This window comes from Meleagris gallopavo, chromosome 2 (genome assembly GCF_905368555.1).
Source record: "Meleagris gallopavo chromosome 2, MGAL_WU_HG_1.1, whole genome shotgun sequence".
NCBI lineage: Eukaryota > Metazoa > Chordata > Aves > Galliformes > Phasianidae > Meleagris > Meleagris gallopavo.
The window spans coordinates 75,046,212-75,068,836 of NC_139405.1; the positions used below are offsets into that span (position 1 = coordinate 75,046,212).

At 37.0% G+C, this 22,625-nt stretch overlaps 1 protein-coding gene across 3 annotated transcripts in view; it reads left to right on the plus strand.

Moving 5' to 3' along the window:
* Nucleotides 1-22,625, plus strand: part of RNGTT (RNA guanylyltransferase and 5'-phosphatase) — a 183,455-nt gene that overhangs the window by 37,301 nt on the left and 123,529 nt on the right. For 2 of the 3 annotated variants that reach the window (XM_085217658.1, XM_085217655.1), the window contains exons 9-10: nucleotides 11,313-11,448; nucleotides 18,697-18,768. In XM_085217658.1, the coding sequence (XP_085073784.1) occupies nucleotides 11,313-11,448; nucleotides 18,697-18,768 (208 nt within the window). The remainder of the gene's footprint in view (nucleotides 1-11,312; nucleotides 11,449-18,696; nucleotides 18,769-22,625) is intronic. The other variant, XM_085217657.1, reaches the window with a different exon arrangement.

Here is a 22,625-nt window from a genome sequence, read left to right on the forward strand (position 1 = left end):
CCCTTTGCACGCTGAGTTAAAGGCACTTTACACGTTTAGTGTGTCCTGTAGATCATGATAAAGAAGCACTAACACAAGATTGCCTTCATCATCTCTGTCATATTCACCAGTTGATGTGTTCTCAGAGGACAGATATCAGCATTTCCTCACTTTTTACCCATTGTCCATGGAATGAGAGCACACTTAGACTTTCCAGAGGTTGATTTTTTGTTAGCTGCTCTCAGGAGACATGATAACTCATTAGTTCTGTTCAACTATAATGGTAATATAGTTAACCTTTACCAAGAGACTGTAGATCAAATGAAGCAGCACGGAGTATCTTAAGGTAGTAGGCTGGTATCTGGAAATGTTGTATAAATATTGTTTCTCTTAAGAAGTTTGCTCAAGGCAGTTTATTTTAAATGGCAATAAGTGTTACAGACCAGATCTAGCAGTTTCACAGCTCTTGGGCTAGGTTGCAATTGGTGGTGGTTTTTTGAATCTTCATGCTGCATTTGGAGTGGGGTGTGACTGTGTGTGTATATTTCTGTATTTATTTATTTATTGCTAAAGCACATTGATTCCATTTTGCTTCTTATCCCTCTCCTGAAGTCTGTCTTTTAAATCATTGAGTCGGTATAGAGAAATGAATAAATGGGTATGATGGGCCACATTGCCTCCAGTCTGGATCCAAATTGACATGAATGTCCGAAGAATACTTCCTTATTCTTTATTGTGGTCTCATTTATACGTGTCTGAAACAGTCACAACTCTGAAATGATATCACAGAAGGAAGCTGTTGGTTTTTTGTTTCTTTTTTAGGGGCTATAAAGTCCTAGCAGCGTATTACCTTGCCATAGGAAGGTACGTTTTGCAAAATACCAGGCTTGATGTATGCTATCAGAATGCTCCAGATCTGTGAAACAAGTTTAAATGCTTAAAATTCAGAGCCCTTTGAAAAGTGCTGCTTAACAATTATTCATATGAAACTATTTGAATATTTGGACAGACTGTCTTCGAAGCAAGCTCTTTTGTTTCTTTATAAAGAGTTAATGTATTAAAATGCTTATTAGGTAGCTTGTGCTACGAATACTAATTTTAGAGTATTCAACTGTAGTCCTAGAATGTTCTAATTAGACCAAGACAAATGGTATGCTTGTGTGTGTACCTGATGTTCAAGCCATGAGTATCAGAGAAAAATTAATAAATAAATCATTAATCATTCTTGTAGACCACTTTTGATAGTGAAACAGTGTGTCCTGTGCTGCTGATTCTCTTGGGAGCAGCATGGGCACATTTCGTGAAATGTAATGGATTAAGTTTATTCAGGGAAGAATGATATTGAGGCTATAGAGTGCAACTATACAAATATCTAGGGCATGTTTTCCTTTCAAACTAGGCCTCTAATCTGTGGGCACAAATGACAGTTGTAGCTTCTGAAGCTGCTGCCTGCGAAGTAGACAGAATTGACCCAGCATGTGTTCTGGCATAAATCATTTCAAAGTCAGGGGAACTTTCTTTTTCAAAGCTGTAAATACTCTTTTCTTTAATTGTGGAGCTCCATGGGAAACATGGGTCTCTTTCTTGGGAAAGGAGGAAAATAATTACTTGTCATCTGACATTAAGGTGGTGGGGTTTTGTTTGTTTGTCATCTAAATATATTTATGTCACTGCTTCTTTGCATTTTTTTTGAGCCTGTTACGTCAGGCACAGATTTCCCCTAAACAAGGCCTGCTCTAAAAGTAATGCCTCCTATTTTGTTACGCTGGTGCATGAATCAGAGGCAGATGTTGGTGGGATGGCAGTAGAGGCTGAACCTTCCCTCCAGTTTTCCATTATGTTTTGTTGCTGTTTGATAGATGGCAGCAGAGGGGTGGTCTGTCAAAGTGATGTCTGACATGGAAGTGCAGATGAAGGAAAGGTGTGTCACTGAATTCCTCTTCACAGTAAAAATGGCACCCAGTGATGTTCATTGACACTTGCTGAACATTTATGGAGGCCAAGCAGTGGATGTGAGCATACTGAAGGCTGGGCTGCACGGGCAACATCTTCCTAAAATTTATGGAAGATTGCCATCTAACAAGTTCAAACTAGCTTGAAGCTGAATATTTGCAGTAAGTAATAAAATGGATGTTTAATGTAAGAATTTGGTAGTTCAGTCAAGCTTTTGACATGAGATTTTTCAAACAAATGATACATTTTTAAAAAAGTAGTCAGAACATTATATTGTACAGTTATTTTCCAATAGTGTTCTTCCATCTAATATAGAAATGTACTTTAATGTACTTTAATACATATCTGACCACTTACCAGCACTGAAGTTTCAGCAAAGCAAAGAGAATTTACTATTTAAAATAAATCTGCTAGTATACAAATTCTGTTACTGGCTCACGTATTTTCAAGCTCATTAACCATTCTTCTTTTCTTTTGAACATCATATACTACAAACTATAAGTATTCTTCAGTATTTATTAGTTGTAGGTAAATTTACTCTTTGCAGTAGGTCAAATCACGATAACAAGATGACTTCAAATTTAACCCATAAAGTTTAGTATTCTTTAAGAAAAGGAATGCTGTGGATATATATATTTTGTTTCTTTAACTTAATTAAAACTTTGGAAGGCTGTCAAGAAAATGCTGTAACTAGATAGTCTTTTTTTTTTTTTTCCCAACCTTGTTAAATTCTTGGTTTTACCAGCCCTGCTGCAGTTTCACAATCTAATAATACTTTAGAAAATATAGTTTTACATCGTTTTTTAATTTGCCATCTGTTAAATTAACTAAAGGCATTTTTATTCTTAATTTATAAAACGGGAAAAGCTAAAGTTTGAACTCAGTCTAAGCTATGATACTTAATTAGTAGAAATGATACCAGCTTCTGTGCTTCTGCATTTTTCCATGCTCCACAGCTATTGTTACCCTTCCCTATATTCAAAAATGAACTTCCCTATTAATGCTGGTGCATATTGTATTCCAGTTGAGAGTACTCCAGTGAATTGTATGATGATGCTACGTCTTAATAGTTGTGTGACCTAAAGGTTTGTTAGCTGTTTTTTTTTTTTTTTTTTTAATGCAGATGTGTTTTTGTGCTCTTGCTGACCTTTGAAAAGTAGCTGCTGTATTGGCTTTCTCAGTCAATAGAGTTAATTTAAAAGGTTGTAAGGGGGAGTGTATCGTTGCATCTGCCTCTTCCTGCCTGTGTTTTTGTACCTTCTGGATATTGAAATTTGCATATTTCATGATTGTGGTTTGGGACATAAAGGTTTCTGTTGTAAATGGTGTCATCTGCAGGTTCTCTACTTCACTTCTGATGATTTTCTAGGTCACAGTAGTTACAATCTTCTCTGGACCTTCAGTTGTCAAAGGGAGCAAATGAGAAGGGAGACTTGAATTCAGAGTTGAAAGGGCAGTGGTGACAGGCAAGAATAAGAAAAAGAATGTGGTGTTGAGTGAGGTAACAGTAGAATACTGATGATTAGTAAAATCTATGAAGACCGATAGCCTGTACAAGCTCTGGGATTTCTGTTGTCTTACAGTGGTTACTTGTGTGATGTGTGTGTATACAAGGAACAGCATCTTGGAGAGTTCTGCATAAACGAAGTTTGTAGTCTCGAGTAAGCAGGTTGAACAATACATTATCAAAATCGGGCACAGCACTGTCATTGTGATACCAGGGGGTCAATAAGACAATTATTTTTTTCCCCTATCAAATCAGAGCAGCAAGATGGAGGAGTTTGAATGAGTGATTCAGAACATGAAGCTGGATATTGGGAATCTCAGCACTTAGAAAGATAGCTTTCTTGACTAACGTGAATATTGGAAACATCATTTTTTGGGAAAGATGCAAAATAAAGTTTGAGTGATAACATTTTGTTTTCATAACAGCTGAAGGATGGAGAATATTGTGGAATTGTGTTTTTAAAATGTCACTATAGGATGATAAAAATAAAATTCTGAATTACTGCTGAATCTGCTGAAGACACAGAATTACCACTGTGGACATACTTCAGTGCAAGTTGGCATCCATATCTTTTCTGGTGTAATAAGAGTTTAGACAGTGCAGTTATTGAAATCTGTGGAGCTATTTATTTCACCCCGAAGATGCTTCACAAATAAGCTTGATCAGAAGTTGAATTCCACCTTTTCTTTCCAGGTATTCATTAGTGGAGAATGCTGACCATTGACACATCAAGGTGTTTCTGACTGTAAATGAGATACATTTATTTTACTAATTAGCAACTTAGTAAAGTGGTACTTAAATATTTGAATTTAAAGTGTTGTTCTGTTGTTTTTTTTAATCCCGATTGTCGAAGGTAAATTTGGTTCACTGATGAAAAGGCTTTGCTTTGAATTTAAAGCACTGTGATTGCAATGAGAGGTAACAATAGATCAGTTATGTGGATTCTCCTTCTAGATGGATAGATTTGGATAAACTAAGGAGTGGGGAAGGAATGAGGAATTCAGTCTCCAGTACTGATGAGGAATGACATTTCTTCAACCATTTTAGTCACAGTTTGTTTACTATTTAAAGGGAAAATAATATATTTGAAAAAGAAAGGAGTAGTGGTAAATCTCATGCCCGTGGACTTCTATCAAAATTTTGATTTATTCTAGATACTGAATCTAATGAAATTTCCTAGAACTGTAAGACAGATAAAGAAAGGATTGGAGAAAAAAAAAAAAAAAAAAAGCAATGGATAGTTTTGGAAGAATGGGTATAGAAAGCCACAAGGGGAAGTCCTGAATATTGGATGGTAGGACCAGTTGTATACTGTCATTAAGAATTTTGAAATGGAAGCCAAACACTTTCTGACAAACAGATAAGGGAGACGTGTCACTGCACTTGAATGCAATGTCATGAATATGGAATATTGGAGTTGAGGCTGTTAATTGGAAGTGAGAGTCAGAATATAGTTATTTTTTCTGTATGAAGTATTGGTTAATGATAGAATTTAACCTAGAAAGGTGGTACAAATACGAAGTGTTAATGTATTTAGAGTGGGCTGACTTCCAGTGGGCATGTGTGTGGTTTTCTATTTTTTTTTCCCTTCAGAATTTGAATGATACCTGCAAGTACGCAGTTTCACAGCTGTTCATGTGTAGCTGCTTCGTGCTGTCTGATACTCTGTTTGCTTGTGCAGATGAAAAATTTCAGTATGGCATGGAAGTTGTATTTGTGACAGTGCTGTTAGTGTGCTGATTAAATAGTTACTGTTTTCCTTTTGTTTATACCATGAAAATAATGCTGTACCCGTGTCCAGGTTTCTTATCCTTCAAGAGGTAGTTGGAAGCACTGACCATTGCCAGCAGCAATTAATGTAAGAGAAGAAAGCAAGCTGAGCCTTGCCTGTTTACTGGGACTTGAGGACGTATTGCTCCATCTGCCACTGCAGGCCAACTGCAAACTCATCTCATTTAAACTGCTACTCTGGATCCAGCACTATCTGGACTGAGGCCAGGATGTGGAACCAAAATGCTTCAGTGACACAGATAGAGGCTCTCCTACTGTCAGTGGATAAAGGGCAGTGATTAATTTTTATTCCCCTGGCCCTTTCTACAGCGTTTGATGGTCTGGCCAGAAATTGATGCTGCCTTGTCAGAAAGGAGAGGCAGGGGCCTAAGTGCTGGAGTGGAGGAGCCTCCTAGGTGATGAATCTAAAGAGTGGCAGCATGCTTATGGTTTTGAAGTGCGTCAGTCATACAAAGAATTTAAGAAACTAAAAATATCTACAACAAGATTTTGGTTTTGCCTGTGCATCAGCAAACATTTTAGCAATACTAATTGCTTTATCGAGTTGAGTAAGGCTTGTTTGTGTGGGAAGGCAAAGCTTTCACAAGGCTGAATTCTATCCTGTGTAATGAACTCCTGTGGGAATGAGGAACTGTCATGCTTTTGCACTTAGAGTTGATGATGGAATTCCTTGCATTTTGCATTCTTTAATGTGACAAAGTAGACAGAAGCATATGCAAAAAGAAAAAAAAGGCAACATCAACAATGCTCTGTCAAAATAATTAGAATAGATTGATGAAGTCCATCTGAGTAAATAATGCAGAACAAAGGAAGCTGCAGTATGAGCTGAATTTTTTAAGCCTCCTTTAAAAACTAGTACTAATCCACTTGCTTGCTATAGTGTTTTCTCAGAAAATTCATTTTGTGTTGAAATCAAAAACATAGGAGATCTTAAAAGTCTGAGAGTTGTGCAGTATTTTTTCTATTGTTTCTAATTCTTCAGTTAAGACTTTGACTGGAGAAAGATGTTGATTGTAGGTAAAGCACAGTCTAAGATCATGTTTGTGGCAGAGCTCGTTTGAACTTCTAGGAGACCAGTTTCACAATGAATAGACACATTGACAAATGCTGTGCTCAATGTTGGGAACTGTGTCAAAGAGTATTAGCACTAATGAAGATATGACTTGTGAAAATAAACTAAGGAAGAGGAATGAGGCTGCATGCTATGGTCAGTGCAGTATTGGATCTGGAGTTGGGGAGATGCAGTTTTGCTCTTGTTCCAGACTGACTGACTGTAAATTGAGGGGAAATGAAGTAATTTGCCTTGTTTTATTTAAATAATAATTTTCTGAAAGGTATTTTAAAATTTATTGATGAGAATTATTTAACGTTCTGATCATTCAATATAGCCCAAGTCAGCAATGAAACTGTAAAAAACACAAAAACAAAAAAATGAATTTTAATAAAATCATTCTTGAAATGTGTTTTATGCCAGCTGCACTACTTCTGCATAAAGGTAAACATGAGCCTTTGAAACAGTTGCCTTTATTTGGATGTGTTAGTTGATGTCTGCAGAGAACTTTCAAGATGATTCTCCAGTTTTATGTATTGTTACAAAAGGTAAATTACTGACACTTACGTTGCTGCTCCACTCCTGCTATTTTATTCACTTGTCTTGTTTTAAATTCAGATTGGGCTGTCTGATACAGACCATGTCATCTTGTGTACTTGCAGGGAATCTAACACAATGGGGCCTGGCTAATTGGAGCCTTTTGGGTGTTAACACAATAGAGATAATTAGTAATAATGTACAGCTGTAATAGCAAGTAGTGTTCACAGTAAGCAATACAATGCACGACAGTTAAGCTCCTATATGTTGTGTTAGTTCCTACTGAATGCATTTGAGAAATCGGCATTATTCTTTCTTAGCCAGTGTGGTGTTGCCCAGAGGCTTGCTCTGTATTCTAGTGTAAGTGCTTGTGATGCTAATGCCTTAATTAACTTCTTTAAATATAAGCTGTCAGGGTACATCCAGATAGTATTCAGAAATGCACTGCTCAGCAGTCTACAAGACTTCCTGAAGAAAGCTTATAGTGTGATGTGGAGAAAAGTCTGACGTTAAGCATGTAAGCTATGCTTTTTCACTTAGAAAGTAAAGAATAGAAAAAACTCATTAATAAATTCAGTTTAACCAAACCTGTGGCATGGTTGTTTAACTCCTTTTCTTCTTGCATGCTTCCAGCTATCGGCTGCTCATAGAACGCTTCTGAGTTGTCAGTCCCTCCGTAAGCGCAGTTCTTCTATCTAATGTTGGTAATTCATAATTTAACAAATTTGTCTTTCATTTCTGTTGAGTTATTCACACTTTTCTCAAGTCATGCTTTCTGTAAACACAGTGAAACTGAACTTTGTGCTCTGGGTATTTGAAGTACCCAACTTCTTGCAAGTCTTAATGGGAGGCCCAAGGAACTATCTAGCTTTGTTTTGGTTGTTGTTTGACTAAAATACTGATGTTTACCAGCCAAATTACCTATGGGTATGAAAGCACATGTGGGCTGCATAAATGCTGTAGGCTTAACATATTTGCACATGCTGGATGTGTGTAATGCATCTTGAAGAGCCTGTCTCCTTAACCTAGCTTTGCTTTAGGATCACTTAGTCCTTAATAATGTCTTGTTTAGGAACCCTCCTGCGATACCAACCACTGAATCCTTTACAGTTTTTAGGTACTGGGTTAGGTTGCTTGTTTTCATGCAAACTTGCAATCAGATTGGATGGATTTGAGGCTCAAGAGAGACTTAAATTGATAATTTCACAGCCCGGTTCTAATCTGAGAAATATGATGTCTTGTTGCAAACGTGAATTCTAATTTTGGACTTGCATTTGGATAATTGCTGTCAGCATTACTGCAGGTTGCCTAAATGTGGCAATTTCCTAAAAGCACAAGTATGTTTTATATCTGCCTTTTCTCTTGGCGGCCTTGCTGCTCATTTTCGCATGTGTGGCACATGGGGCAGTGGATGGTCTGTATAATTACTAGCGTCTCCTACTGAGACATTTAAAGATGGGGCTGCATTATTAACACTGAGGTAGAATTAAAATCAGGTTTGAAATCATAGTTTTGGGGGCGGAAATACACAAGCATGCATGCCCTCTCTGTGTGCTGAGTGCTTGAAATTGTTCTCCTAGCTTCAGCTTAAACTGAAGCACGCTGATGCTTGTTTGTTGTAAGTGATGGGAGCCTGCCTGGGTCTGGGGCAGAGCCACTGCTGTGATAGCAGAGCAGGGTGTGGGGTCAGGACAGGTGCTTGAATTAGGCTGCTCCATACCGGGTGACACCAGTGGAAGGCCATTAAGTTGTGGACAGTTAGCCAACCCCTCTGCTCAGGGGTTGTGAGAGGTCAGTTGGCAGGGGGCTGTGTTGGAGCTAGATGCTGGTTGACAAATGATTGTGCTGCAGCTATATGTATTGTTTTTATTGCACTGTTGTTTCCATTTTCCTCTTCTGTCTTAGTTTTTATCTCAACCCACAAGTTCTATTTTGTTTCCAGTTCTCTCTTGCATCCCACCTGGAGGATAGTGAGCAAAGGGTTGTGTGGTGTTGAGCTACTGCTGGGTTAAACCACGCAGCAGTGTGAGTATGAATGGCACAGCTTGCCCTCAGAACTACAAGCTGATTTGCTAGCATTGCTAATTTCCTCTTACTGTTTGAAATAACTGCATCTTTTTCTGTTTTGAGAAAGTTCTGATAGTCAAAATAAATACGTGGTGATAAATACTGTATTCTGTACAGAGGAAATGCAAGTTCAATGACTGTTTATATACTCCTTGTTCTGAAAGAGAGAGAGTGGCTGTGCTTAGCTGTTGTCACTAAGAGAAATTCAGTGGATCTGCATTGTCATGAGACCAAAATTTTTTGATATGTAATTCCTGGTAATCGTTAATTAGAAATCCCATGTATGCAATCCTCAAGACCTGGATTTTTTACTGAAGTTTAGAGTATGCAATATAAAAACCTAACAATGAAACACTGGGAAAAGAGTGGGAAAGAAATCGTGAGAGAAGGACAGGAATCTCACTCCAGTGGCTGGGGAATTATCCAGCTATCAATTTTTAAGTAAATCTCCATAGATTTTGAGTAAATGACTTAGAAAAAGTGGTGGTGTTGATCTATCTTCTGATGTTCAAATAAAAGATTTTGAAACCTTCTGTAAGTCTTCTGAACTTGTAGGTATTTTAGGTGGCTGAAAACAAAGATGTTGGATGTTTTGATTTTGTTTTTCAGAGCTTTTAGAAGACCTCATGCTGCGTTGCATTTGTAGTGGTAACATATGTATTGTTTTTTAAGTCCTAGATCTTTTGAAGCATTAGAGATTGTTTCCGGTGCTATTTTGTGATTGAGACAAATTGCAAAGAAAGCAAGTACTTATAACAGTGAAGAATATGTGAGTGTGTAGATAGTTAAGGTTGCTTGAAATAAAAAGTGTACAATATTTCTTACTCACCTTACATACCTCTTTTCCCTTCATGTGATTTCATTAATTTTTGAGAAATACACAATGTATTCTTTGTAATTGGTTTCAGTTTTGAGCAAATGTGTGTGATTTGAAAAACTAATTTTGTGTGCAGGTAATTTTATCTCCTAAAGAACTGACGTGAAGTCATCCAGTTGAATGTAGGTTGAATTATTATTTTTTTTCATAAAGCACCTCATGCGACTTTCAGCTCTCCTGATGCTGCATTAACTTAATCTACTCCCAGCCCTCTTGAAGACTTCAGTTCTTCTGCTCCTACACGTCTTTACTTTTGTGCGATTCGTACATGACACCTTAAAGTGCTCATATTTTTTGTGGATACGTATTAGTTAAGATGATAGATGGTGTGCACTGTGATTGGAATTATAATACTGGAAGAAAGTATTTATTTAAGCTGCATGTGTGATGCTGTGCCCCTGTAAGCAGCCTGATTTCTGATTTTGTAAGCTTACTGATTGCTGGAGGTGTTGTAGGATCTATAAAGGCAGCAGTTGAGCTGCCTGTGTAGACCAAATGCCTGAAGGGATTCTGGGGGCTGGTTTGCTTTTGACAGCAAGGATTCTATGGGCATTGCTTTTAAGAGCAGTGGTGAATTTTAGAAAAGACTACTGGTAACTCATTATTTCTTCAGAACCAGGACTTCCCAAGGAGAATTGGATGAATTATGAAAAGATCTGTTTTTTAACCCCAGTGTATCTATTGCATTTGAGGACTTCGACAAGTATGAAAAGTTCTTTTCTGAGAGAGTCTTCAAAATATGCTTTCTCTGTTTCAGAGTATTCTGTTGTGGATGGTGAAACTCCAATCATTTACTTTTAATTCACTGTTTTCCATTATGTATAGGATGTAAACTCTATAGGATTAGAACAGTCGTCTTCGGGTTTAGCACAAAGAAGCTTAAATTTTTGATTTGGGCTCCTAGTGCTGCCTTACTGTAAATAATGTATTTATTTATTTTAGAAGAATCAGTTGTTTGCAACTGAACCAAGCTCACAAATTATTTGTGATGCTGTGGTTAGTGTTGAAGTTTTCTTTACATGTACCGTGACAGAAGAATGTTCCTTGTCTAAATTTCCTAATGTTTTAATGGAAAGAGGCTCAGTCTCTTGCTGAGATTTGCAGTGTTGCAGGGTTGGATAACCTCTGATAGAAGAAGTGTTTCTTGTGAATTAAACTCTGCAGATTTATATCAGGTAAAGTTCTTGCCCACTTAAAGAAAAATTGGAGTCAAAGATTTTTTTAGCGAAGTCTAACTGAATTAGCCTCACGTATTCCTTTCAGTGTTGAGATCTCCATTGTTTTTATCGTTTTGGCTGTACACAGTGATGTTCTCTGTAGAGAATATATCTCTAGATACATTCTAAACTTTTAGTTTTGAAATATTTCCTTGGTTACAGTTACATCAAATTAAATTGCTTTTTTGAAACAGGAGGCTTCAATTTTTCAACTATAAAAAGTTCCTTTTTAAATGCTCTTTTATAACACGTCAGGATTATTTTTTTTAACACAAGACAAAGTGTTTAGATTTAGAGGATGCATCTTTTAACTTCTTAACATTGCCTTTGCAGGTACATGATGCTAATTGATGGCAAGAATGAAGTATATATGATTGATAGAGACAACTCCATATTTCATGTAGCTAATCTGGAATTTCCATTTCGTAAAGATCTTCGCATGCATCTAACAAACACTCTTCTAGATGGGGTAAGAAGCATACTATATAATAATTGTAACAGTGTCAACAGTTTATTTTTGTTCAGAAACAAGACCAAGTTTCTTAGGCTTGAATCATGGGATTTAGGAATAATAGATGCAGTTGCTGGTTGAACGTAGGAATCGCATTGTTCATAAATCACTTCTTATCTACAGAAAAGTAATGATAACTGTTCTGGGGGGAGCTGTTTACTTGCCTTTGAAATAAATCAAGGTATTGAGATGATATTCTCTAAGCATGAGAAAAAGTTTGAAGAGAATCCAGAGAAACAAATGCAGAATCTCACCTCTTGTTATAGCTTTTGTGTTTTGATACAGTAGACATAGTAAATATTACACAGTTGATCTAAGTGTTTGTAAAATTTGAGAAAATTTTGGTATTTTGATGTTTGACTTCTGTGACTTGATGTCTTTTGCTTCTGTCATCTTTATTTTCAGCTAATTTGAATTACTAACTGATTTAGAAATGGTTTAGTTTGATTTTTTTTGATTGAAATATGTCTAAGTATTCGTGCTAATTTAAATTATGTAAATCTCCTAATGGACTTTGTGAACCAGTTGCAAAACAAGCTTCATAATATCTGCATTTGCGGTTCCAAACCTGGCCTTTAGTAATATTACTTGCTAAGCTTTTCTGAGCAGTAGTCATGAGAAGGGAGAATGCATTTCTTGACCTTTCTATTTTAGCTGAATGACTTCATTAGCTCTTACACTAAAAACCTGTCAGTGTAGATGAATGCATTTCCCAGTCATGTTTTGGTAGCAGTGAAGTTGTTCTACCTTACTATCACTTTTGCTTGGTAGAAACCTAACATAGATTGAAGCCCTTAGACTGAGGTTAGGCAAGTCATTGAGTGAAATTATACATTGTCTTTGCTTTCACTGTCACTTACCAGAGAATTGTGAAGGAACAAATATCTTGCTGTCTCATGCTTTTGTAGCAGTGGTTTTACAGGGAAGTCTTTGGAAAGCATTACTTAAATAGAAGTTCTTCAGGGAGACTGCTTCTCTTTTCTGTGTTTCAAAACAGGCGATTTACTAAGGTTGGCTAATATGCATATGTGGAGGACAGGGAAGCACATATTGATATGTGTGTGAATGTGGCAGCGGCTGTTGGGCATGGGAGAGGGGCTCTCTTCTGGCTTTTTGACTCTTAAAAATAAATTAAATTGGAAGAATTAACAATCAAGTCACTGATTGTATCACATAGTAGTCCAGGATGTAAGCTATAACTTTACCTAATTTGTTGTTTTGTGGAAGTATGGTTGTTATAGCACATTTCAGTATTTCACTGTATGGCATAATGATTTATTTTTTTTTCCTTGCGGTTTTTTGACAAAGTAGAAAGCAAAATATGAAAACTTGATTGAGTGATATACCTTGGGATAAAACTGAAATCTTCTGATGGATACTAAATACTTGTATAGCTCAGATTTCAAAATAAATTTGTTTATCTGTTAAAAAAAGAAACACCTTGATTGTATTTCATTGCAATTCCTTTCAGGAGATTTGAGAGTGGAGCTTGCCTATTGCTTGAAGCATCACAGCAGCTTAACTTTCTAACTTGCTGTTTCTTTAATGTTCGTGTCAGATGATAATTTCCATAACTGTTCCCTCACTTGGAATATATGCATGATTTCATTTTTTTAAATCTACACGAAGGAAAGTTTGGCTTTTTTTTTTTTTTTTTGCATTAATGTATTTTGCCAATTAGTGCAGAAAGGCTCTTGAAGTTAATTCATTAATTACAGATTGAAGTAATTCACAGTACTGCCCTTGAAGTAGCTTTTTTGCTTTCAGAGAATGAAGTTAGAGAACGAAGGGGCCCAGCTGGCCTTACTTTACATTGATCTTATAAGTACAAGAAAGAAAACAGATGAATTCTGTCAGTTCCATGTGGTGAAACAGTTGCATGTGATCAGAATACAAAAGATTAAGTGGTCCCTGCAAGTTTATTTAGAATGGGAATGTATAAAACTTTAATAAAGGAAATTGCCATGAATTCAGTGATTCCCTAACATGCTTCAAGGCTTCTGATGTAAGCCTTTCATGCAGTGTTCTTTAAGAATCTCAAATGCATTTAGGGTTTACTTCTGAAATTACTTGCAAACATTTCTTACCACGATCAATTACATCTTCATGATAAGAAGTTTTCTGTAATACTCTGTCTTCATCTCGAGCTTTTGGGTTGTGTTTGTTCTTCTGGCACGGAAGAAAGTTATTTGCGAATCTCATTAAAACTAATTTGAACACTACCTACAGGTGACTAGCATAACATTAAGCATTCCTTTGGAAGCCTACTGTTTTGCCTCCGTAGCAGTATCTGAGGGAATGCATAAATCTTTGTTCAAGTGTTTTGGCTGTTGTTCAAGGAAACTAGTTAGTTACTTTCAGGAAGTTTCTGCTTAGCTTTGGAACAAGTGAGTAGAAAATGCAGAAATATACTGTGTTTGATTTGCTGCTTAATATGTGTAAACAAAGACTCTTACTGTAAATATACAGTATCTAAATTTATTTAAAAAGGTGCTTTTTTAAACTAATGGGATAGACTGTAACTAAAACTAATTGTTGATCATCTGTGTTTATGAGCAAAATATATCTAGTGTTCAGAACTTCTCACAACAACATCCTCTAAAATTCAGCTATGTGAGGGCTTCTTTAGTAACTCAGTACTAAAATAAAACAGATGCACTTCTCATTTTTTCTAAGCATTTAAGACTGTCACGATTTTTAACTTAAATTTAAAAAAAGCTTGAGTGGTATATTGTCATGTATTATAAGCATTTATTGATTTCAGTCCCCAGTTTTGGCATCCTTGGCCAGCTTTGTCTTCAAGCTGGATGGAAGGTTGCAGTTACTCTGCCCTTTATGCCGCTTTGGTGGACTACCTGACATGTGAGGTCCTAGGTGCTTCCTAGAGCTTGAATTTAGAGTTTACTGGGCACATGAATGCAGAGAGACATTCACACTGACAAAGACATCCCACAGAATTGTGGTCAGTGGAGAGTGAGAACCCATTGCACTTTTGTGTCAGTACAGAGCTCACAAATTTGTAAGCTCTGTCAGAAATGGTACAGCTTACAGCTGTTATAGTTTGCTAAGACTGACACTTTGTGCATGTAGTTGGTTTTGTTTTTTGTTTTTTTTTTTTAAAAAAAACCAAACTCTTTGTATTCCTGAAATACATCACTGTCTAGAATTGTTTTGAAATAAAGGGATAAAGGAAAGACTATAGGTAGGAGGAAAAGGAATGATGAACAGATAAATGATTAGATCCAATTCCATGCCCTGGTTCAGCTAGGAGTGCATTCTACATGTTACTGGGAAAATGAGATTTTGTGAATTGCAATTAAATTCTGGATTATTTTATATCCAGCAACAACTTAGACCTGTGATTCAAGGTGGAGAAAACCAAGTCCCTGAGCTGTCAGGCCAGCATCTTTCCTTTTGGTACTTGTCCAGCTTAAGACTCGTGGTACAGTTGTTGTTTCTAATATGCTGTAAGCATATGCTCTGCAGCACCAGCAAAGATTAACACCAGCAGTTTTCCAGGTTACGTTAAAGAAACCAGCAAGTGGACCTTGTTCTGCAAACCTGCAGTTTAAGTCACTGTTAAAGTGGTGGATAATGGACAAGGGATAAAAACCATATTTCCTAGCAATGGCAATATTAAAATGTCTGCAGCTGTAAGCCTACATGGGATATATAAAAGATAATACATGGCTGCAGGTATTACTTGTGCATACTGCTGTGTTCTATTATATAGCCACGTGATATCTAGAAATTGTCTTAAACATAGCCTTACAGTATCAGGTTATTAATTAGAATAAGTGAGTTTGAGTTCCTCAAGTAGTACATTTTCCCAACTGTCTACAGTATGAACCTGCCTTTGAGATCTAATTCTGGAGGTGTTTTTCAATTCTTACAATTTCAAGAAAGACTCTGAGAGCAGAATCTTAAATAATGATGTGTTAGGTTAATTGAATCATTCTTATGATCGCTTTACAGTGTTGCCTTATGACAGCTATATTGGCATAGCTAATGGAGCAGTGAATGCCAATGTCATGATGGTGATGAGGAGCACAGGAATTTGTCTTTTCTACTTTAAAGCATATTGTCTTGCTGTGTGTTTGCCCTGGTAGCTGGGATTTAAGTCAGGATCTGGAAGAAGACAAGAGGCAGGTGGGAAGAAGAAAAGAAAAGGAGATGTTTGGGATTGAGTGTACCCTCAGTAAGTTTGCAGATGACACCAAGTTGGGAGGTGGTGTTGATCTGCCTGAGGGTAGGGAAGCCCTTCAGAGGGATCTAGATAAGCTGAATCGCTGGTGAGGTGAATGGGATGAGATTCAACAAGGCCAAGTGCCGGGTCCTGCACTTTGGCCACGATAACCCCATGCAGCGCTACAGGCTTGGGGCTGAGTGGCTGGATGACTGTGAAGAGGAAATGGACCTGGGGCTGTTGGCTGATGCTCAGTTGAACATGAGCCGACAGTGTGCCCAAGTGGCCAAGAGGGCCAATAGTATCCTGGCCTGCATTAGAAATAGTGTGGTCAGCAGGAGCAGGGAGGTAATCATCCCTCTATACTCAGCACTGGCGAGGCTGCACCTCGAGTATTGTGTTCAGTTTTGGGCCCCTCACTACAGGAAAGACACTGAGGCCCTGGAGCCTCCAGAGAAGGGCAACAAAACTGGTGAGGGGTCTGGAGCACAAGTCTTATGAGGAGCAGCTGAGGGAGCTGGGATTGTTTAGTCTGGAGAACAGGAGGCTCAGGGGAGACCTCATTGCACTCTACAACTTCCTGAAGGGAGGTTGGGGTGAAGAGGGTCTTGGCCTCTTCTCCCAGGCAATGAACAGGACCCGGGGAAATAGCTGCAAGTTGTACCAGAGGAGGTTTAGGTTAGACATGAGAAGAACTTTTTCTCTTATAAAGTGGTCAGGCACTGGAATGGCTGCCCAGGGAGCTGGTGGAGTCGCCGTCCCTGGAAGTGTTTAGGAGGTGTGTGGATGAGGAGCTGCGAGATATGGTTTAGTACCCTGTGGTAGCAGTGGTAATGAGAAAACGGTTGGACTAGATGATCTTGCAGGTCGTTTCCAACCTTGTGATTCTATGATGTGACAAAAGAGGCTACCTGCACCTGTAATAGAGTCGAAAAGGTTTATATATGTCTGAAGTAGAGAAAAAGTTTTGATATACAATTTAATTCTGGGTTAAATCTAAACATTCCAGAGAAAATTTCAAGAATGTACGTGTCTTTCTTGTCTGTATCTTATAATAGTCATAAACGGAATAACAGAGATTTTGAAAGTTAGGTTTAAAATCTTTTTAGACTGGGCATCAAATTGTTTTCAAGGTTTTGCATATAAATGCTAGCTTTGCATCAGAGCTGGGTCTCTGGATATTCATGTTGAAGAAATGAGTCCTTCAACTTTAAATCTGTGTTCAATGAAATGTGTTTTAGTTTTGTTTGCTAATGCAGTTGAAACTTTGAAACAGTGTGGTAGCATTTTTGTATTTCACTTTTACTTTACTCCTTATTTCTAATGGGAAAACAAATAAATCGTGTCAGGATTTTTTGTGCTATTACATCTATGAAAACTCTTCCACATTTGAACACAATGCCTTCTTTCTCTGTACCTGCTCCATCAACTCGTGTAGCTAACTATGAAATTTATTATCAAAGAATGCATCCCAGTGTTGCATCTCCGTTCGTAGCTTGCCAGTGTCTTACCTAAATATTGGAAGGTGATAGAAGAGCATTTCATTACACCAATTCTACATAGACTTGCAAACGTTATTTGACAGTAACTATGGATAAGTGATTTCTAGATTTAAGAATAAGGTATTGTAGTATTATGAAGGAGTATTTTTGGCTCAGTCATTTCTTTTTCCCTTTATGGAAAGATGTGTATGATGTTTCACTCTTGGCTGTGAAAATATGATCTCCATCTCTGTAGTCAGTTTATGGAAGATGAGATTGCAAAATATGAAGTAGGAAATTTCTGGTGCCCATTGTTATTTGTAACAATAGGTTTCTGTGTTCTATTTTATCTTTAAATGCCTCCAACTTTGTATTGAAAACAAATCTGTATTTAAAACTACTTGCTTATTTTTTGAAAGCCTAATGTGGTTAATTGCTGAGTATAATTCAAGAAGTTTGGCATGTATACAGACTGAAAATCTTCGAAACTCTTGTTGGGGTTTACTTTGTGAAAGTTACAGATTCTAGGAGAAGTTGAAAGGCTGTATAACAAAAATGCTAGTGACTCATCAAGAATTAATTTGAGTTGATGTAAGATGCTATTTTAGATTAATTCTTGAGCACGTAGTTATGTTTTCATCATGTTACAGTGAACTATTTTTTTTACCCTTTCCCATTGTTTCTTCTCCTACATATGGCTTTGGATTTGTAATTTGATATTGGCAGCAAAAACCCCTTTGCTGGTAGAACTATCTTATTAGCTAAGAATTAGGTGATGGAGAGCAGGATGGAAAAAGTTGCATGTGATTAAATATTTTTTTTATTAATTTACCAAACTAATGAACTGGTCTGCTTCATATCACAAATCTGAGCTACAGATATAGGTACCAGCACGTAAGCTGTGCATGTTCATGTTTGTTCATCATTAACAGATTTTCTCCCTGCTGACATTTTCAAGATAGATTACCAATACATATTGAATTGAAACCGATTTCATGTGATACAGACATTGCATTTCCATTTGAAAGAGTCCTAGTGCTTAGTCACAGTGCATTCAAACAAACTGCATTTGTCACTGCTGCTTAGAACACAGCTAACATGAAAGAGACCAAAGTGAACATAGAAAATGGGTAAAAGAGCTTGCTTTGTACTTTTCTGCTGTTGAAGTTCTTGTTGTAGGTGCATTTCCAAAAGTGGCTAGTTAAGGTTGCAGTTCTGACTATGATTTTTAAGGCCTCATTCTTGCAAGAAAGGTATTGATTTTAAAAGCTGTGGAGAATCTAACAGAGAAATGTTTCAGATAAGAATGTGGAGCATTAGGACAGCTTTCTGCCTTCTTACTGGATGTTCACGAGACATTTAGGACCATAATATTTTTATAATGCTGACATATTGTAAAAATTTTTTTTGGCAGTAAGAATGTGCCAGTTATTTGATTACATCACACTCCCAGGCTTATTCACTAATTATAAATGTGTTGACTTTTTTTTTTTCTTGTAGTCATGAAGTAAATGTAAATGTCATCTCTTTTCTTTTAAGGAAATGATCGTCGACAAGGTTAATGGACAGGTTGTTCCTCGGTACTTGATATATGACATTATTAAGTTTAATGTAAGTACTTCTGGTTTTATCATTAGTTATTGATTCTCATTTCTAATTTAATCTTATTTGTATAATTAAGAGCTTGAGTGTAAACTTCAGTACCGAAAGTATCAGGTTATTTTGTAGCTCAATAAAAAGCACTGCATCAGAATTAAGATTGAAAGCAGCCTTTTAATAGACATTGATTTATTTCCACATAGTGGTGGCTTGAAATGGTCTAGTAAACACTGTGGAAAATTTCCCATTTCTAAAGCATTCCTGAACTACGGAGAGAGTGAAAATGAATAAGGGACGGAGAAGTTGGCCTATTAGAGGCTTATATTTTATGAGAGCATCACAATGCTCCTTGCTAAGCTATTCCAACACCTCTTTCTTATATTTATTTTTGCAATCAGAACATGTAGGTTCTGATAGGTGCTCAATAAACTGACTCTCTGTTTATACTGGCTGTAGGGCAAATATGTGAGAAAGAAATATGTTGTGGAAAAAGAGAAGGCTTTTTTGACAGTTAGAAGCAGTTTCTGTGGTCACAGGAGAGACTTATTAAAAATACAGACAACAAGAAACTTGTTTCTGTTTTTTATTTTAAATATTGTGTTTGAAAGTCACCATAGGACTTCTGCTCGTTACCTTTGGAGATTTTCTTTATTTTGTATATTTTTTCCCTGAAAGATGATATACGTGAAATATGATGTTAGTCTTACGAAAGGATCTCCTATTGAAGCTTATTTTAAGAACTAACCTTGACCATATGTTTCATATGAAATAAATTTTCTATTATTTCTCCATTATGTGTAAGGAAGAGAAAATGTTCTTTGAGAAAGATTGATGTAACCATTATATATGTTTACGAATCAGCATTTAAAATAATGTAGTGAATACAGAATATGTCTGCTCTCTTTGGCTGGGATAGAGTTGTTTTTTTCGTAGTAGGTCTTACTGCACTTTGAATTTGTGACCAAAGCAGCATTGACAGTCCACCGATGTTTCAGCTGTTGGAGTAGCATCTGCTTGTTGGGTCCTTTTCTGCTTCTCATGCTGCCCTTCCCGCAAGGAGCTGGGAAAAGATAGAATCTGGACAGCTGGCCTTGACTGACTGAAGGGATATCCTAGCCTACTGTGTGCTTTGTACTCAGTAATAAGAGATGTGAAAAAGGAGGAGGATGGGAGGGCATTCACAGTTGTGGCATTTATCTTTCTAAGGAACCATTATGTGTGAAGGAGCCTGCTTTCCTGGAAGTGGTTGAACATGTGCCTGATGGTGGGAAGTAGTGAATGAACGAATGCCTTATTGCTGCTTTGCTTGTGCAAACATCTTTTGCTCTCCCTGTTAACTATCTTTCTCTCAACTCAGTGTTTCATCACTTCTGCTCTTTTGATCCTCTCAGCCCGTGAAAAAAAAGTCTCATATCTGTTAATGCTTCTGAAAATACAAAATCCTTTTAGTTTTCCCAACAGGGCAAACAGTATTACTAAAACAAAAGACATTTCAGACTTATTAAACTGTTGTTGACTCCTCGAGACTTGCATAAGATGCTATTCAGCCCTAATGGGCCACCTGGCACGTAGGGGAATTGCAAGTTGAGCCATGGTACTGGTCACAGAAAAAGCTGTTGGTATGCTGAGAAGTATAGTCACTGTGATAGATGTTAGTTTTCTGGATCTTTCCTATGGTTAGGATTTTTTAGTACATAAAGATTCCTTGCACACTTCTGAAAAACATGATCTCATTTTTCCTGTATTCTCACTTGTTCTTCCACTGTGATTCAGTGTTTGTTTTCTTCATGTAGTTCTTTGTCTCTGCTCTTGCTGTGTCTGACCTGTCACTTACTGCTGTTACTTTCCCTTTAAAAATGAATCGTAAGGTACAAAATGAACAGTTTCCCCTCAGTTTGGGATATGCACATGCTGTCTTATCAAAATAAGGCTTTCTAAAAGCCCTAGTGAAATGTTTGGAATAAAGTGTCCAAACTTAATCTTAAGGATCCCACCTGGCAAAGAGCAAAAATGATAAGAGGGCTTTCAGAGGATTGTTAAGGTTTGAGGAAAGTCTGCTTCTGAGCAGAGTTATAAATGCTTAAATGTGTCTTGGTGCTTAGTTATTTTTTTATTTAAACATTGGGAATAAGAGCAGAGTTTGTCTTTTTATGTAACACAGTTTTAATGTCAAGGGCAAATTAAGACAGTGTTATCAGTATGAGTACAAGCAGGGCTTCAGCTGCTAGAATTGATTAGCAGTGATCCTACCACAAAGATTAAAAAGCACAGCAGTTTTTAGGTTAATTTTAGAAGCTTAATTACAAAACTGGGCACCTGAGCATGTTTGTTTTGGCAAGAAGTGGTCAGCAGAGTTTTATCACCAAGAGAAGTAGAAGCATAGAAAACTTCTAATTGGCAGGGAAGAATAAGTTCTTTTTTTTTTTTTTTTTGTAAAGTTGTGTAAGTTAGATTGTGTAATTTTGCTAGTAGTTTCAAATCTAATAATTACACAAAGCAACCAACTTTCATTCTAAAAGCCCTATCCCCAGTAGAGGGTTGCTGGGATTGCTCAGAATACTGTGTCACTCTTTGATCGTGAACCTACGTTTGCGATCTGCTCTGAAAGTCAGTAGTACTGTAGTACTGCAGTAGAGGTACTGTACTCCTTGGCCACTGCGTGTACTACAGCATTTCCAACACATCCCCTATCTGATCTTCTTCATGCTCTGCTGTTAGAGGTGCTGCACTGTAATGGAGGAAATGTGAATTCAAACTCTGCTGATGAATACCTTTGTCTGATAAGGCGAACTTCATTTTAAGTCAGGTCTGCAAATTAGGGATACTTTTGGCTGACCTTATTCTCAAATGCTCAACCTATTTTGCACATATACCATCCTAAACTAGATTAACGTTTCAAAGTTTGCTGGCTTTGTCAGAAGATTCTTTCTGAAGTACAAAATTCACAAATCACGCAGTAGATCCTGAAGGCTGATGTATGCTATTAATGATGCTGAGTATTTGTGTGTTAGGATGACCAATGCCAACACAAAAATGCAGAGGTTAGTGCTGAAGTAAGGTGATATATAGTTCTGCAGAATGCACGATACATTAATTAATTTGCATTAATAGCAAAAGTTCCATTGAGTTGTACCTCTCAGAATGGCTATAAATGGTATAGGGAAGGCTGTTAACATGTACAGAAAAATCATGGAATTTGAATTCCAGGTTATGGCAAAATAGTGTCATGTAATTGATAACTTCCAAATGTCTCTTACTGTAATATCACTTTGAACTCTTCTCAGTATTTTCACCCACTGTTGTTGTGCTTCAAAATTAAATTTTCATTCTTGTATTTATTTTGTATTCTCTTGTTTTCAGGGGACTAATTATTCTTAAAAACTAGTATTTGCAGGTGTAATGTAGCAGCTGAGACAAGGCAACCTGTCTGAGACGGAATTTAGAAAAGTTACCTGTTTGACAGACAAGTATCAATTTGAGATCTAAGAGCAGCAGTGGTCTGCTAGTTGTGGATCAGATGGGAATAAAAGGAATGTATTTAACTTTGTCTGCAATACTGTGATTTGGGAGAAAGTCATGAAATTACGGAGTGCAGTGTCTCAGTACATCACAGAATCTTTCTTCAGACTTAGCATTTCATCTATGCTTGACACAGAGAAGGTGAGGAAATCACTGAAAGCAGGATGATGTGATTATCGGGAGAGAAGGGTAACAGAAACTTAGCGGTGAGCAGGGAGAATATGAAATGAAAGAGAATGGCAAAGGAGAAGAATGAGAAAAAAGACCACCTACCTCTTAAGAATTTTAATCAAATTTTTATCAGTGAGGCTGTTTGTTACTTAGGTTTTCAATTTTACTGGGATAGATTG